General features: G+C 41.8%; 1 protein-coding gene across 1 annotated transcript in view; it reads right to left on the bottom strand.

Moving 5' to 3' along the window:
- SPIDR (scaffold protein involved in DNA repair) overlaps nucleotides 1-18338 on the bottom strand; it is a 2344543-nt gene that overhangs the window by 1833586 nt on the left and 492619 nt on the right. The window contains exon 6 of the mRNA XM_086965726.1: nucleotides 953-1215. Within this exon, the coding sequence (XP_086821852.1) occupies nucleotides 953-1215 (263 nt within the window). The remainder of the gene's footprint in view (nucleotides 1-952; nucleotides 1216-18338) is intronic.

Genomic DNA, 18338 nt, shown 5'->3' with positions numbered 1-18338 from the left:
ACTATATAATAAACTACTTTCCTCACATGTAGCCATTATGGTGGCCTTTCAACAATTTAGAATTTAGGGTTGCAGTGGGTTTGTGGCCCTTGCTTAGCAAGAAAACCCAGATATCGCCTGGTGGTAGCTTCCCACCTTAGATCCAGATGCAAAATGATTCATGTCAAAGGAGTAAGAGCGTTTCCAGCGTGAGAATGTAAAGGAAACATCCCCAAATCTAAAAGGAATGTATTTGAAGAGTTTTCCCCTTGAAAAACAGTTATAAGTGCAAATACAGATGTGCACCATATTTCTACATTCCAAGCAGTGAAAAATCTGCCTGTTAAAATGTTGCATATTGGCGTTCTCAATGAGTCCTGCGAATGTCTTATATTTTCCTCTGTATGCCCGAGATCATTTCAGAATCCCATAGAAGACAGACATTTGTTGACAGTGTAATCTTCAGGAAGAAAACTTCCAACTTCACACTGTGCCTTTGTGACCTGTAGGCCTGAGTCTTAAGGCTTCAAAAACTCCACTAGTGTGTATCCCTCCAAAGGAACACCGCACTGGCGAGTTCGGTCCTGTGGCAGGCGCAAACATGATGTTCCCTTTCATTTTTAGTGTAAATTGTTTCATATCGTCCATGAACTTGCTACAGTGGACGGTGTTCGTGTTTTTACAGCATGCTAAATCATTATTTTTCCTTCAATAGGCAGTTCAATTCAACATAATCCATGGAACGCACCTTATAACTTAAAGCATGGCCAGAACTTCGAGTGAAAACGGAATTTGGGAAAGAAGTTCATTAGAGCTAACATTTACAAAAGGTAATCTTACAACAGTTCAAGGGGGTCGGACTCAACATAGTTTGTGTTTCTACCCGCAGGACAAGTGTTTTGAGTGCACAAATACAGCCTGTTGCCACCGGAGACCATGATTCACATTAACATAGCATGAGCCTGCAGCTAACCTCAGAAATCGCTTCCTCTTCTTTGCAGAGTCTTCAGGGGTCCTGGAAGACTTCTCTGGCTGTTTCTCTGGAGTCTGCAGCAGGGCCTGGGCAGACTTCAGCCAATCACTGGCAGACTTTCCTACAGATTGCCCTCGGTCGCTTCCGTAAATTAACATCTGCTTTTGCACACGCCCCAGTCGTGGCGAGGGCTCCTCCGTCCGGCCTTCGTCTTCCCCTTTGTCACTGTCAGAAGAATATTCAGAAATATCTGCAGGGATTGTCTGTAAAAGAAGAGAAATCAGCACTATAAGAATTGAGCTGAGTGACTAGGTTTCTTAACAGACTAGCATGAGTTCCATATGAAAACAGCACCCTCACTCGTGCAGTGGGATTGGTCCAACTCACCATTTGCCTCTTCAGAATCAAAGGCAAAGACCCTTCATTGGAGTGGGCGCAGAAACGTTTACTTCAACAGAACACTGGGAGGTATGATTACATGTCAATATACAAGAGGACGATCAGAAAATGTATTCACAGACATAAGCTCTGTGACAATAAATGTACACATTATCAATTAAACTCTCTTGGGGTGCAGGCAGGATCAAGTGGCTAGTCTAGACACATTACCAAAACAAGCATTTACAATGCAACGGTTTCGCCTTTGCAAAAGTTAGAGCTATTGGAATTGTAAATGACAAAAAAAAATGTCATGTGTTGGTTCTGAAAACAGATAAATAAATGGCATTGTCATTTACATTGCCAATAGCTTAATATCGTGCAAATGTGAGACCTATTGTACCCTACTGGACGAGCTCAGCAGACAGCAATTACTTGCAGACGAGTTCTATAACACAACAGTGACACTGCTAAATCCAGAGCTTCACAATAGAAACAGAAATGATACATGAGAAGATTACGAGTGAACAAATTACAAAAGCAGACGTTAAGTTACATGAGGCAAAAGTGACAATTGTGAGCAAACAAAATACACGAGGTAGCAAAAGGTACATTACAGGAGGAATATACGAACTCGAACATTTCAAACTGGCATCTCGGAGCGGCCACGTCCGCTGGTTCAAGACGGCGGAAGGGAGACATCAAAAAAACAGTATTTACAAGAACATGCAGAGTTTGGTGCAGTAAGAAACTAAATCTGAAAGTGATTCTCCAAAAACTCGTAATTGGGTTATATCTGTTGCTCAGTGGAGTCAGATCTTATGAAGCACAATAAATATCACACCAATTACGAGTTTTGGGAGAATAACTTTTATATTTAGGTTCTTACTGCCCCAAACTCTGCATGTTCTTGTAAATACCGGATGAGGGCCTGAAGGCTTCTTGATGACTTGTGTTCTCGTGCAAGAGCCAATTACGTTAGAGTGGTGTTATTAATAGCAGAACATTGATTGAGACCTTGGTTCAGTACTCTTGAATACTTTTGTTTCACATACTTTTTGGCTCAGATATTGCATACATATACATGAAATAAGGAGAAGCTGTGTAACATAAAAGCACAAGCAGGAAAATGAGACCACAACACCCAATGTACAGATATGAAACAACGTTAAGTATCTGTCAAGGTATTTTTTATATTTATGTAAGCTGTACTGCTCACTGCCTACGAATAATTTAACACCGCTCCTAGAGATTCTTGATAATTAATGTTTAGGTTATTTATTCGTCCACATGAATAATTGTGATTATACCGGTACTGACAACAGCATGCCATTTGACCATTTTATTGCCCTTTTGATACTAAATGATCACCAGAGGTGTGACTCTGAAAAACCACAAAATCTTCCCACATGTACTTTGCATTTCAATTCGGCTAACGTAGTGTAGGTGCATACTGTGGTCGCATATGTCCTTGTATTGTAGCCAACAGTGGCTGGGGTCATACTAAGCGAGAGCGTGGTGCAGGAGGGATTAGTTGCTTAAAAGAGGGAACATCAGTTGATGGTGACACCGTTTCAGGGTACACTATTAGGTGCAAGAGAAAGGGCTTGACAAGATTGAACAGAGCCAGCAAAGTGGTCAGTGTGACAGTGAATTCTACTGTTGATTACAGGGGTACGGACGATTTGACGGGGTTGTTTGGTGTCCTGTTGATACTATAGGGTCAGATTGTATTGGACTCTGAAGGGAGTAGAAATTAGAAGAGATCGTGATTGCTCCGGTGAGAACATGGGTCATGCTGATCTTTGGACTGGGTAAGAGTGGTCTGCTTAATTCAGACACTCTGTTCATCACCACCCCCTTTTCTGTATCGTTTTTGGCCACTATAGGTGTGGCAGGGTATACTCAGACATGAGTCCCTTTCTCACTGCTCCATCAGGATTCCAGCAAGCCGGGCCGAAGAGGCTGAAATGCCAGAAACCGGTCCCCGGTAGCTTGTCTCCTTTCTGGTGAAGAATTGGCTTGGTAGTTTGGTCTGCCCTGTTCCCATGATGCACTGGGCCAGGGACAGACTAATTTGCATATAGCCAGGTTCTGAGCTGGGATGGGGCAGTGAGATAAATAACGGTGATGGATCAAGCCCTGATCTTTGGACTGGGTAAGAGTGGTCTGCTTAATTCAGACACTCTGTTCATCACCACCCCCTTTTCTGTATCGTTGGTGAGAACATGGGTCACAAAGTAGAAAAAACAACGTGCAATAGGATTATGAAGGGCAAAAGGCTGCACTAATGGAACTGGCAGCAATCGGAGAACTCTCATATTATGTGGTTCTACCCTCTCTGCTGTGTGTGGGACAGGGGTTCACTGTAAGCAAGTGGGTATTAAGTAATCAGAACAGCGAACATGAAAGGCTCCATTGAGAAGGTGTGAGGCATCGCGCCCCCCACCGGGTGACTGCGAACTTCCAGATGCTCTGATCATGAATCCTGGTGTGTAGTGAATTAGGGTACAGGACGCTATGGGACTCATGCCCACTAAAAGTGTGTCTTTGGGAAACTCTACGGGTCGTGGGGCGGAAGAGGGTAGTGATACGGTCCTTTGCCATATTCTGGGGACAATAGGATATTGTGAAGTAAGCGAGAGACCTGGCCCTCCATCATATAAAAAGCGACTGCAAATGCTTTAGTAAACAATTATTGACCAGTAAAACCAACTATCAAAACAAATCTACTTGTTGGTAGGTCTCAACTTTCACAGCCACCCCATGACTGTTGTGTGCATTTACCTACCAACAAAGCCAGACTTCAAATGCAGAGGTAGATTTCAGTAGATCTTGATTATGAAGCCTCTCGAGAAACAGTTACAAAGGGTCACTAACTCATAGAATTCAACACCTAACTGCCCTTCAGTAGATCTCGGCTATAAGCCCATCCCATCACAGTGGATGAGATTTGAACCATTCAAAATTAACAATCAATAATCAACATTTCAGTATATAGGCATGTCCATTATCTGATCATTTATCTCAGTCAGCTATAGGTGAATCATATACTTGTTAATTGTCCAACATATTTTCTATCAAATTAATGAATCTCACAAAAATACTTATAAAGAAACCTTCTGTGTTGTTGAAACAGAAGAGAACTGTTGCGTTACAGGTTTTTAAGCCCATCCTCCTAAAAGTTGGCAATAAAAGCAGTTTATGTAGGGAAACAAATGTTAAGCAAGAACAAATGTTAAGCAAGAACATACAATGTGAGATGGAATTTCTTTACAATATTCAAAGAACATGTAAGATAAATTGTCTCTTTTCTAATACCATGATTGTTTTATTTCTCCTAAATAAAAGAGTCCAAAACCTATTCAAATATATTTTCTTCTGAGCGGCATAGCGATTAAAACCGGATGATTTAGAGAATTAATTTTGTTTTTCATAGTTTCCCTTGATTAAACTAAAATGGGAGCATTTGGTGTGTTTTTGAAGATCTTTGTTGCGATACTGTAAAAAAATGTTTCTCTAGGAGGCATTTGAAATTGGAATATACAAGTGTTTCTTCCCTCGTATTTGACATTCCTAGGATTGTGAGGAGGGTAGTTAAAACACAGTATTTTGTAAAATAACCATGTTTTAAGACCTTCAAAACAGAGACAAGAGTGAGTGTTTTTGTCTGAGTATTTAAAAAACCCAGGTGAAATTCAACAAACACCTTACCATACCTGATTGAAAACTCCTGTACCTAGCTATTTATAAAAAAAATACATTTATGAGGGAGGTGTAACACCCCAAACACCACCCTGGAGCTACACCGCTGTCCACTCTTTTCATTCTAAACCAGTACCTTAACACCTTGGCTGCTAGGTGTTTTCCCCTCCTGTGCTGACTTTTTTTGATGATCATTTTGCATGACGAGCTCAGCTCGTCATCAGCACAGTTCAACCGTGCCTCATGACGAGCTGAGCTCGTCATGAGCATGGAAGGGGTTAATAGAGCACCATTTGTTGATCAATTACGCGAAATTCTAGTCAATTAGAGCTTGGCTGTATAATTGGGGAAGGTGGAAGATTGGTCTAAATAGTTTGCTTTGCTCAAAGTTTAACCATGAATTAATTGTATCTGGAAAAGCTTCCAAACTGTAAGTTAGTTTAAGTATACACTTGGCTTTTATAACCTTTAAAAGCGGTGACCTAGATGGACCATCAACGTTTTTAGAGAGACAATTTTCGTAGTGAAAATCTCAGTGCTGCTGCTTTGTGTTTTTTATTGTTTGGAGATGTGCTTTATGATCACCAGTGACAGTGTAAAATCAAGTATAATGATGATCACAGGAGATTGCAGGCAAACAAGAGATGAAGTTTAATCCAGAGAATTTAAGATTTTTCTGGAATTTTGGATGTTTACAGTCCAACAAAGACCTTTTTAAGACCACCACCCTATTAAGATTCCATATGCGGGAATCATGCCTTGATTGCATTAGTCAACACTTTTATAACTCTGTGTGGCCTTTGAAATAAACCTGAAGCTTTCCTACCTGATGGTGCTCTAATCATGACAGTATTACCAATATTAACTTGGGTAGACTTAACAGCTTTCCTAGCATCAAAGTTTAACTTGCGTTCATCAATTTTACTAGCTTCTCTAATTATCCATGGAGCAAGTGAAGACTTTACACTCTTTTTTTAAAGAATTGACTCATTCACCCAAAAAGGAGGTACAATAGTGTTAGGATGCCTTTTTTTGAGTAACTCAAACGGTGTGCAACGAGTTGTCGCATGAGGAGAGATTCTATACATTTCCAAATAAAGCGTTCCACCATGCCATTTGTTTCTGGATGATGAAGAGCACAGCGTTCATGCTTAATAGATTTTCTTTAAGAATTCCTCTATTTCATTAGATACAAATTGTACGCCATTGTCTGTTAATAAATACCTAGGTATACCTTCTTGTATGAAAACTTCTTGCTAGAAGTTAATAGTGTGTTTAGTATCAATACTCTTGGTGAATTTGATCTCAGGCCACCTGGAGAACACGCCAATAAGAACAAATAGATAAATATCACTGCCAATGCTATGAACAGGACCTAAAATGTCAAGTGCTAACTCTTCCCAAGGGTCTTTCGGCCGCTCTCTGATAACCATGGGTTGGACTCTAGGTTTGAAAACATTTTCACTAAGGGTATAGGGAATGCACTCTCTAACTAACCGTTCTACATGCAAGTCCATACCTGGCCACCAATAGTTGAGTCTAACTCTTAATTTGGTCTTAGATATTCCTTAATGACCTTGATGGGCCAACTCAATTAACTCATTACGGAAAATCTTTGGAGGCATCATCTAGTCCCTCGAAAGATCAACCCAACAGACTCAGAAATGTCATGCTTAACATTCCAATATTTTTCTGAAATGCCTTTTCCCCTTTTATTCCATCCACCATTGATTAGAGAGGAAAGTTCCAAAAGTTTTTCATCAGATCTACACTCCTCACGCCACTTATCTTCTTTTATACCATCACTTTCAATGGCACAAACCGATTCCGTCTCATCATGCTCCTCCTGTGCAACATTATCATCATGTGACACAAGCCTGGGTAAGGTGTCTGCAGTGGAGTTGCGTTCCCCAGGAAGATATTCAACATTGAAATCATAGCCTTGGAGTCCAACAACCCATCTGGAAATTCTGCTTGAGATGGCATCTTTTCCTTTTTTATTAAAAACCTCAACCAAAGGCTTGTGGTCAGTACGTACTATTAATTCCGTGCCCAAAGAAGGTTCTTGATTTTCTTGGTTGCCCAGTGTACGGCAAGGGCCTCCCTTTCTATTACAGAATACCTCAGCTCTGCTCCTCTGAGACTCCTAGATAAAAAGAGTATCCCATTGACGTTATTATCACTCTCTTGTTGCAATACGGCCCCTAGTCCCTTCATGCTGGCGTCTGTAATTAGAACAGACTTGACAGAAGGGTCAAAACTCCTTATCTTGGGAGTATCTTTGAGTAAAGCTTTTACCTTTACAAATTCAGCTTCACATTGATCTGACCAGATAAAATCAACTCCCTTGCACAACAGTGTTCGCATATTAACACACTTTTTAGCAAACACTTTGACAAATTTGCTGTAGTATTCAGCGATCCCAAGGAATTTCATGAGTTCTTCCTTATTCGTGGGCGTGGCCAAACTTTGTATGGCCTCAATAAGTTCTCATTTAGGTTCTACACCTTTATCTGAGATGGTATGTCCAAGATAATCTATTGAAGATTTCTTGAATTTGCACTTGTTTTTCCTGACAGTGAGATTGTTTTACGTGAATTTTTCTAAAACCTGCCTGAGTCTTGAATCATGTTCTTCTTCATCTTTTCCATAAATTAAAATGCCATCCTGATAGATTTTAACACCACGTTGGCACTTTAAAACTTTTTTCTAATGCTCTCTGAAAAACAGAGGCTGCTGATGCCAGCCCAAACGGTAATGTAATGAATCTAAAGGTACCAAATGGTGTAATAAAGGAAGTGTAATCTCTGGAGTCCATCATCTAATTTAATTTGATGGTACGCAGATTTCAGATCTCCAGTTGAAAAAAACTTGGCACCTTTCAATAGAATAAGCATATCCGAAATGTTTGGGAGTGGGTATCTATCTACAACAACCTGTTTATTAAGTTCCCTTAAGTCGATGCACAGACGAAGACTCCCATCCGATTTTCGTGCAGCAACAACTGGCGCCAACCATTGTGTACCTTCAACTTCTTCAATTATCCCTTCTGATATGAGTTTTTCCAATTGTTCCTTCATTTCATCCCTGACAGATAAAGGCACACCACAAACTTTGCTTGCAACAGGCACAGCACCAGACTCTAGTTTGATTTTGTGAGCATAATCACGCAAACATCCTAGTTCATTCTTGAAAACTTTGGGGAAAGAACTTTTTAAATTTAAGGTATAGGAATCATTGCAATTTTGTGACTCAACTACGTTCACTTGACGATTTTCCTTTAACAATACGGGGGATCACTATTGAATCTAACATGACCCCTAAATCTCTTTGGTGTAGCCAACTAAGAATGGTATCCCCTTTGTGAGACACTTAAACTTTACCTGAAATGTATCTTTCTTTATATTCAATCAAACCATTAGTACTAATGTTTTATGGGCTCCCCACCATAAGCAAATGGTTTGATGTCAGCTTTCCACAATCTGATATGGTCTTTCAAACAATCTAAGTACAATTGTTAAGACACAATGGTTATCTTTGCATCTGAATCAAATAAAACATGTGTACCATAATGTTCAACCATCACTTCATCTATGGGGCCTTTCTTGTTATTACTGGATACTTGTGAAAAGATTTGACCACAGTCAATATCTGTATCAGAATCATTCTCACTCTCCTCATTTCGACATACAACACTAACTTTCGCTTTACCTTTTTTATCCTACAAGATGATGTGAAATGACCATTTTTTTTTTAAATTACCACATTTTGCTTTCAAAGCAGGACATTTTTTATGATTTGCTAAATGGCTTGGATTGCCACATCTTTAACATTTAAATTGGGAATTAAAATCTTGAAAAGAACTAGAAGAGTTCTTTTCTGTACCTGATTTAAGGTATTTCCTTGTATTTTTCCCTTTGTTGTAAATATGTCTTTTGAAAAGGTCTTCACCTCATGTACATCCTCCTCATGGCTAGAGATTACTTCAACACATTTCTGTGAATATTCAATCTGTTTAGCAATACTTATGACTTCTTCCAAAGATGGATCATCCTTCTGCCAAATGTCGTCCCTAACTCTTTATACATTACACCCCAACTTGAACTGATCCCTTATTCTTTCCTCTAAAAGAGCCCCAAATTTGCAAGATGAATCTAATTTCCTTAAAACTGTGATATAATTTTCAATCGACTCACCTTCATTTTGGTTTCTACGACCAAAATGGTAACGTTCGAGAATTGTGCTTACCTTAGGTAAATAGTGTCTGCCCAATTTCATAATACAGATTTCATATTCATTTAAACTAGAATCATCAATTTCAGGCAAATGATCAAAGACTTCTTGGCCTTCTGACCCAAGGCAATGTAAGAGGAGGGCAGTCTTGCTTTCTGCACTCAGGTTTGTCCCACATACTAGAATATCTTTCAAAAACCTTTTTCCATTTTTGCCACCTGATGGGGGGGATCACCAGGGGCTGATAAGAAAAAAGGGGGAGTGGATACATTCTGCATTGTCACACTCTTTAAAGTTGGACCAAGATAATAAAAAATATAGGTATAGAGCTTACAGTTTTCTAAGGGTTAAATGAGATCAATCCAAACATATCTTATTATTCAGAGAGTGAGCATAAATAGCATAAGAGTGAGCATAAACTAAAAGTCTAAATGGATTGAATGAGTTTAAAAAAAAGATATATCTTTAAATAAATAATGTATTAATAGTACTGTATAAGATTGTAGATCATTCCAGTTCTCTGGATTAAACTTCATCTCTTGTTTACCTGCAATCTCCTGTAATCATCATTATCCTTGATTTTACAATGGCGGCCATTTTGTTTTGTGTCAATTTCAAGATCGAGTGAAAAACCACTGGTACATCTTAAACATACAAAATCAATACAGGAACATCCCTGAAACGATTCTCTGAGGACTTCCAACTTAAACATCCCATCCTCGTCACCAGTGTAAAATCAAGTATAATGATGATCACAGGAGATTGCAGGTAAAAAAGAGATGAAGTTTAATCCAGAGGATTTAAGATCTCATCCATCAGCTAGCTGGAGCCAGGTACAACTGACTTCCAACTCTCCTCAAGGTTCTATCACTATGATGCTATACAAAGAATAACATACAGATGCATAACAAATACAGCAAGATACATACAATGATAAGGCACAATTCAATTCAATTCAATTCAATTCAGATAATTTATATAGCGCGCTACATACCCAGAGGGTCTCAAGGCGCTTGGGGAAGGGTGGGGAATTATTTGTCGAATAACCAGGTTTTAAGTTGCTTTCTGAATGCTAGGTGTTTTTGAGTGAGGCGAAGGTGAGTGGGAAGTGAGTTCCAGGTTCACACAAAGGTATGTGTAGGTGTTTACAGTTTCAATCATTTGGCCCACTATATTCCAATTTGTACCCTTTACCTTTCTTGGGCCAAGGGATAATACTTTTTTTCCATAACAGATCTCTAGTTGGTTTTGTGCACAATAATGGTATAGATTATTTAGAGTGTATTGTAGGCCAATTCAAGTATGATCAAGGAGGGCTGTTTTGTCCACAAATTGTGTTATGTTGACTTGGCATCCGTTTAACTTGGGTGGACAAACTCTTGAAACAGTTGACTTAGCTTCAATGCCAAAGATGTAAAGAATAAAAGGAGAGGGCAAGTAAACAACCCTGCTTTAGGCCTTTATTGACCAAGATATTCTAAGTGATACAAATGTTTTCACCTAGTGTCATTAGAATCCAGCTGTTTGAATAGGGTCTACTAATAGCATTCAACAGTTTGTCCAGGATTTCCCATTTTCAAAGTGTGTAGATCTCTGTTGATACAATCAAATGCTTTTTGAAACCTACAAAGCAGACATACAGTTGGCGGTGAGCGCTAGTTTTTTTGTGCATTTACAAACTAATTGCCAGGTTATTAATGTGCTGCAATTAGTTGAGAACTCGGTCTTGAACCATGGAATTATGTTCTTTTCTTCTGCGTAGGTTATCAGATCTTCTAATCTTAGGGGTGTGAAATATGTTTACTCTGCATCCCCATAGGGCACAAAGTCTATCATTGGTTTGATTTTGTTTGTTGCTTTTTTTATGAAGTTGATATTAACGTGAACCTTGCTAGGACATAGGAACATATTCTGTATTTAAGCACCTCTCAAATATATTTTTCACGGTTTCAAGCCAATACTCTGGTTTTAATTTAAATACTGCAGACAGGATACAGTTTGACCTGGCGCTGCATAATTTTTGTTCTTCTTTATTATTCTGGATATCAGTTATGTGGTTTCCCATTCAATTTTCGAGAGATGCATGGCTACTTGGATCAGTGCCAGGTGAATCGAGGCCCATGTGGATAAGGTGAACTCTGTGTTTTTATAATATATTATTAGTTTGTTATTTTGTTCACCGTAGACATATATATAAAGCTTACACAATTGATTCATAGAGTTTCCATCACTGTATTTATACCTGATATTTTATTGACATGGGTACAGAAGTCCCTGACATTTCTAGTTCTGCATTCCTTGTATAAGTCTAGCCATTGTTAATCTTTATATGAGAGCCTGGCATATCAAAAATAGAGTGTTGTGAGGTTTGGTACAGTGGTTGATTACTATTTTTTCATTTTATTTTCTATTGTTGAGGACTATTTGATTTGTATTAATGTGTGTCTTCTTGTGCTTGCTCTCAGAGGTTTTGCAGAAGGAATAACATGGTCAATTATAACCAAGGACATAGTTTGCAATACGTGGTCGCTTTCTAGCTGGGGTTGTATTTAAAAACTAGTAAAGCAGTTAACTAGTTTGATGGAAGCAATTGTACAATCTAATGCTGCTTTTCTTGTTTTTTTGCAATGTAAATGTTGTAGGTGTGCCATCTACAGTACACCCATTGGTTACTCTCAAATTCATTTCAAAGAGTAATTGAATAATTTCCCAACAGATCCTTTCTCTGAAATAGGATCGATTTATTTTGAATAATCCAAAATTGGTATTGTTCATGTGTGGCATTTTCTGGGCCTTGAGACACGAGATTAATGTTAAAATCTCCTTTTAATAGCGCCAATGTAATATCCTATATTGTATTTGATACTGCTTATATTAAGTCGGCAATTTTTTGTACCTTCTTTTCGCCTCCATGCTGCACATATCTATTTAACATTATTAAGAATGCATAGCTGAATGTTTTCTTCAAATTCTCACTATAATTGATAATAACCATGGTTGACATGTATCCATTTTTTCCAATATTAATTAAAGTCTTGTTGTTACCAGGGTTGCCAGTCCCCCAGATGGTCTTTCTTTAACTGCTTTTCTTGTTGTGGGGCTCTAGAAAATTTCAAAGCATGGGAGGTGTTCATTTTCCAGGTTTTTTGGAGACCTATTATGTTTAAATTTGAAATGAATTATTGCGTCATCGTGGTTGGTAAATTGTATCCATTGTGGTATACTTGAGGAGCCTAACTTTATCTGGTTAATGTTTTCCTAATCTTTATTCCACGACAAAATGTTGTATGCAACACTCCAAAGTCTGGCTATGACAAAAGGAAACATACAATCAGTTATTTTCATGGTACAACGGCTCAATATTTGATACTCTTGTCTAGATTGTTTCCGGAGAATTTATTCTGAGAGTTCCTTTTTAAAATTTCGCCTAGACGGCGCATGTGATGCCTCTGCAAGACATTTTCTTTACATACAGTGGGCTTACAGCCCACTGACAGCTTACCATTTGTAAGCTTCAGTGTCACTCTCATTTTCTTCATCTGCGTTTGTCACTGCAGGCGTGCGTCATGCCCTCTTCTTGTGTTTGGTCCTCCCCTAGAGCATGGACCAAGTACCTGAGTCCATCCACTGCTCCCATTTTTTAAGCTATTTTTAGGTCTCGCCTGTCGATGCGCATGCGCATCGAGCAAGCGAGACTATTGCGAGTTATCCACTCTTTATCTAACTGCAAGGAATCGTGGCGATTCCTTGCAGTGCCCGTGACTTTTAAGGTCAATGCGCATGCGCATTAAGCTTATGCGCATGCGCATTGACCTTAAAAGTCACGGGCGCGTGCACGTCCGTGTTTGTTTACCCTTGCCTACTCTCTCTCTCCCCTCTCCGCCCCCGTTCCGCCCCCTCCCCTTCCCGCCGTGTCGCATTTCTCCTCCCCCCTCCCCTCTCTTCCCTCCGGCTTTTTTTTTGTTTATTTTACCCGCCGTGTCTCCGATCCTTTCGCTCTCCTCCCCCCTCCCCTCTCTTCCCTCCGGCTTCTTTTGAAGTGTTCCTGACAGTTACTCGCAAGTGGGTTGGAAGTACAATAAATACATGAACTTGCCCTTTCATGTGTGGAGGCTTCTTTATAGAATTGGTGACGATCCCCAACACACTGGACTCATCAGCGTGCAACCCTGTGCAATATCGCTCCACATCCTCCTGCTGGAAATCTTTTGGATTCTCTGTTTTCTAAAAACAACAGGCAAGTACTGGCTATTTTAGCACTATGCGTTAACTAATTTCAATGAAAAATTGTATACCATGGCGGTAAGTACCTTTTGCGATGCTTGCAGCATTTGTCATTATCTAAGATGTATGTGACGGTTCAACTGTATTAACGGCTTCAACCTCAACTGTCACTGCAACACTTCATCATTACGCTTTGGTTATGCGTTGCCTCCATCTTGAGATGACAATCCGAATGCATACAGCGCAACGTTCGGTATACTGAAGCACTACGCAACATGCGTGCTACCATTCTCATTCTTGCTGTGCATTGATTGTGCTGCTCAGAGTTGTCCGTCTCTGTTTACCCGCTCCGCCCCCTCCCCTTCCCGCCGTGTCGCATTTCTCCTCCCCCCTCCCCTCTCTTCCCTCCAGCTTGTTGTTTGTATAATTTAACCCGCTCCGCCCCCTCCCCTTCCCTCCGTGTCGCATTTCTCCTCCCCCCTCCCCTCTCTTCCGTCCGTCCGTCTTGTTTATAATGCCACCGTGGGTTCCCTTTCTGTACCGGGTGTTGATGGATGTTTTCAGATTTTCTGCCCGACCTCCAGTGCGGTTAAATTCCCATCTTTCCCTCCCCATGTGCTCCGATCCCCTCCCCCACCTCTTCTGCCCGTGATTGCCGCTCCGTCTCGCTCGGTAGTGGCAGGGAGATTTACTCTCTGTTAGGTTCCCGCGGGGAAAATGAAGGCGCACAACATAAACACAGATAAGGAGGAGGCAACCTGCTCTGTGCCAACAAGAACGGACCAGCCCGAAAGAGGAATGTAGACTGACTGTTGCTTGCAGCACTGCAGATAAGGGTTCAAATAAATTGATAAATCGTGTTGCTGTTTTATTGTAAAACCGAATTACAGGAGAGGAAAACCGCGACAGTATCTTTAAATCTGTAGCAGTGTACTGCTCGTCTCCATCAGGGTGCAGGTCTTTGTAAAAATGGTTTAATCCTCTTCGTACCGACTGTTTCTGTTGCTAGTAGAGACTCCTTGCTAATAAAATATATCACCTTGTAGTGGATTTAATTGAACTCTACATTCGATGTTCTGTTTCCGGTAAAGCACCACGACAAACTATCTGCAAAAGTGTGGTGGGGAACTTGGGTTTAAAGCAATAACATGTTTGAGAACAAACTTTCGTGAAATAATATTTGTGGAACCTTCAAAAGATCGCGCCTTAAAAGATGGAAAATGTTTTGGAACCCAAGTATAACCAACAAGTTCGTATTTACGTCCGTCCTTTCTGTGCTGCTTCCAGTTCCCATGTTATTATTAGGTCTGGCCTTTGAGACGCTTTAAGCGGTTTCACCTTATTGTTTTTCCACGAAATCCATACATGAGTTGCATACAAGGAGAGTGTTTGTCAGCACGCTTTATCTATTGGCCCGTTAAATTGTCATTCACGTTTTGCTTCCATCCACCACCGCACGGCATATCGCAAAAAGCCATGGGTCAGCCTACTTTACCCATTGGCTCCCTTCGTTTTGAGTGACTGCACAAGACCTGTGCACATTGTTCTTAGCCACCAAAATAATACTTTCTCTGCAATGGCCATGCAGGGGTGAAGTTAACTTTTCATTTAATGTATTCTTTTATATAATATAGCTAAAGTTCTGGCTGTTTATTTTTCATGCACTTCGAGTGCTTACTTTATTGGGGATTTATTTCCTTACTGCTTTTTTAAGTGTTGACATTTTAACATTGTAGCTAACTAGGATTTGAGTGCATGGTTAATTCCTTTTTGTCTTTTTCACAAGTAATACAATGTATGGCACAACTAAAGGAGACCACTAGTAAAATGGCCACAATAGTGAATGTGTTTTTTCATTTTTATTTTTATGAAAGCCTATGGTGGACACGTATAGGTAGCATTTTTTTGTGGTACATATTACAGTAAAAAGGTGTTAAACGTTTTATGTAATTAGAGTAACTAACTGCTAGCATTAAGAAATGTGAAAAAGAATCCGTGCTAGCTGTGAACCGAGTTTGGCTTTTAAGCCGTTCAGGTTGGTTTGTCAGACTTTTCCCAAAAGCACCAAATTTACTGTAGGCCGAGACCTATCCAGGAATGTGTAGCTCCAGAAGGGGTGTTTGGGTTTCTAACCAGGTCAATGTGCAGTTTGCAGCCGTTGGTGCTGTGCTGGTTTAGAAAGTGTCCGGTACGCACTTTCTGCAATATACTGTTTGTTGCCTAGTACAGCGGTTCTTTGTCCTATGGCACAAGGCTAGCCACCTGGGATGCAGAGCACTATCTTTTAATGCAGAAAGAGAGGAATAACGATAAACACAGCACCACCTTTTACAGGCAAAAAATAAACCTGCAGCTCTATAGGAAAGACATTTGTTACAGCAATCCATTTAGTCTTACATGAAAAACGTATGCAACGCTATGTCTGTGTGTGTACAGAGCAATAAGGCAGCAACTCGAAACATCCCCTCGCACAAGATGTGGTGTAACAGGAACTTACTCATGCTGGTAGATGGCAGAATGCCCTGTACTAGTCAATTGTTGGATTTGTGTTATCGGCATTGAAATACAGCCAGTGACCAGATTTGTAATGCCTGGGGAAATGCTGATAACAGCCTACTCTTGCACTGACCTTACTTAGGTTCCCTTTCATCTCTAATGTGATTAGAAAACAGTCTGGGGGAGAGACAGGTGGCAGACAGTTATTCGTCATTCATTTATTGCAGAAATAGCCAACAGAGTCTTTGTCAAACAAAGTACAAAAAGTAAAGTACATGCAGTAGACAGTCGCAAGATTAGCCTTTAGAAAAAGTTGCATCCTTCCTGAAGATAGATTCCCTTCTAGGCAAAATTCTCACAGAATTCCATCCAATCTCGGTTTAGTTAGAGTGCAGTTTGGCAAAACTCTGAACTGGTATTCTGCAGAGTCCCTGCCCAGAAGTTTTGCCCAAATATTTACGCTGTACACTAAAGAAACTGAGAGAGCAAAGACCAAGCCCACAAGCATTGGCAAAAGTCTCGCCTATGGGCAAGCTATTGGATTTGGCAATGAGTTGGGGGTGGTACACCAGAGGGCAGGTGGTCCTACTCTCTCTCACAGCCTCCCCCAGCTCCGCCCCCTCACTACTTGATTGCACGGCCGCTAGGCCGTGCCTCCCCTACTCTCCTCCCCCCTCCTCCTCTCCTCCCCTGCCTGCCTGCCGCATTTCTCCTCCCCCTCCCCTCTCTTCCCTCCGTCTCGTTTCACACACACCCTCTCCCCCGCTCCGCCCCCTCCCCGCCATGTCTGCCCCCTTCCCGCCGCCTATTCATGCCTCTCAGTTCACTGAGTACTCTACGCTCAGACCTCATATGTTGACCACCTCACTCACCCTCAACCCCTCACTCACCCTCAACCCCTCACCCCCTCACTCACCCTCACTCATCCTCACTCAACCACCCTCAACCTCACTCACCCTCAACCCCTCACCCTCAACCCCTCACCCTCACTCACCCTCAACCCCTCACCCACTCACCCTCAACCCCTCACCCTCACTCACCCACCCTCAACCCCTCACCCTCACTCACTCACCTTCAACCCCTCCCCCTCGACCCCTCCCCCTCGACCCCTCCCCCTCAACCCCTCACCCTCACTCACCCTCAACCCCTCACCCTCAAACCCTCACTCACCCTCAACCCCTCACTCACTCACCCTCAACCCCTCACCCTCAACCCCTCACTCACCCTCACTCAACCACCCTCAACCTCACTCACCCTCAACCTCACTCACCCTCACTCACCCTCACCCACCCTCACCCTCACTCACCCTCACCCTCACTCACCCTCACCCTCACTCACCCTCACTCACCCTCAACCCCTCACCCTCACTCACCCTCACTCACTCACCCTCACTCACTCACCCTCAACCCCTCACCCTCACTCAACCTCACTCACTCACCCTCAACCCCTCACCCTCACTCACCCTCAACCCCTCACCCTCACTCACCCTCAACCCCTCACTCACCCTCAATCCCTCACCCTCACTCACCCTCAATCACTCACCCTCAATCCCTCACCCACCCTCACCCACCCTCACCCACCCTCACTCACCCTCACTCACCCTCACTCACCCTCAACCCCTCACCCTCACCCACCCTCACCCTCACTCACCCTCACCCACCCTCACCCACCCTCACCCACCCTCACCCACCCTCACTCACCCTCACTCACCCTCACTCACCCTCACCCTCAACCCCTCAGCCTCACCCTCACTCACCCTCAACCCCTCACCCTCACTCACCCTCACTCACCCTCAACCTCATGCTAAAGATTTACAAAAAAAACCATAAACAATTCTAAATGCACTAACTCTAATGCTGCGAGACCTATTGCATTTCTAATGCTTGTTTTCTTTGCGTTCAAGCACTCCAGATGAGTGCTTGTGATTTCAGTCCGTCTCCCATATCCCCTTCGATGTTGCTTCTTTTCCCTCCCACCCCTACCGTGTATTACACGCCACTGCAATCTCTGCCACTGCACCACTCTACACCATTGCACTCTAAGCCACGGCACTGTAAGCCACTCTGCTCTTCTCCGCACAGCTCTACACTACTGCACTGGACACAACTGCCCTTTACGCCACTCTAATCTATACCACACTATTCTATGCCACTGCACTCTAATCTGCACAATTTATGCTACTGCACAGTATTAACACCACTGCACTCTACACTACTCTACTCTGCAGCACTGCACTCTATGCCACGCTACGCTGCAGCACTGCACCCTGCAGCACTCAACGCCCCTCTAATCTATCTACTCTGCAGCACTGCACTCCACGCCACTGCACTCTATGCCACGCTACTCTTCA

Source organism: Lissotriton vulgaris, chromosome 4_1, assembly GCF_964263255.1.
Source record: "Lissotriton vulgaris chromosome 4_1, aLisVul1.2, whole genome shotgun sequence".
In the NCBI taxonomy this organism is placed as follows: domain Eukaryota; kingdom Metazoa; phylum Chordata; class Amphibia; order Caudata; family Salamandridae; genus Lissotriton; species Lissotriton vulgaris.
Note: the sequence above shows the minus strand (reverse complement) of the source record. Positions and strands in the feature narration are given on the sequence as shown.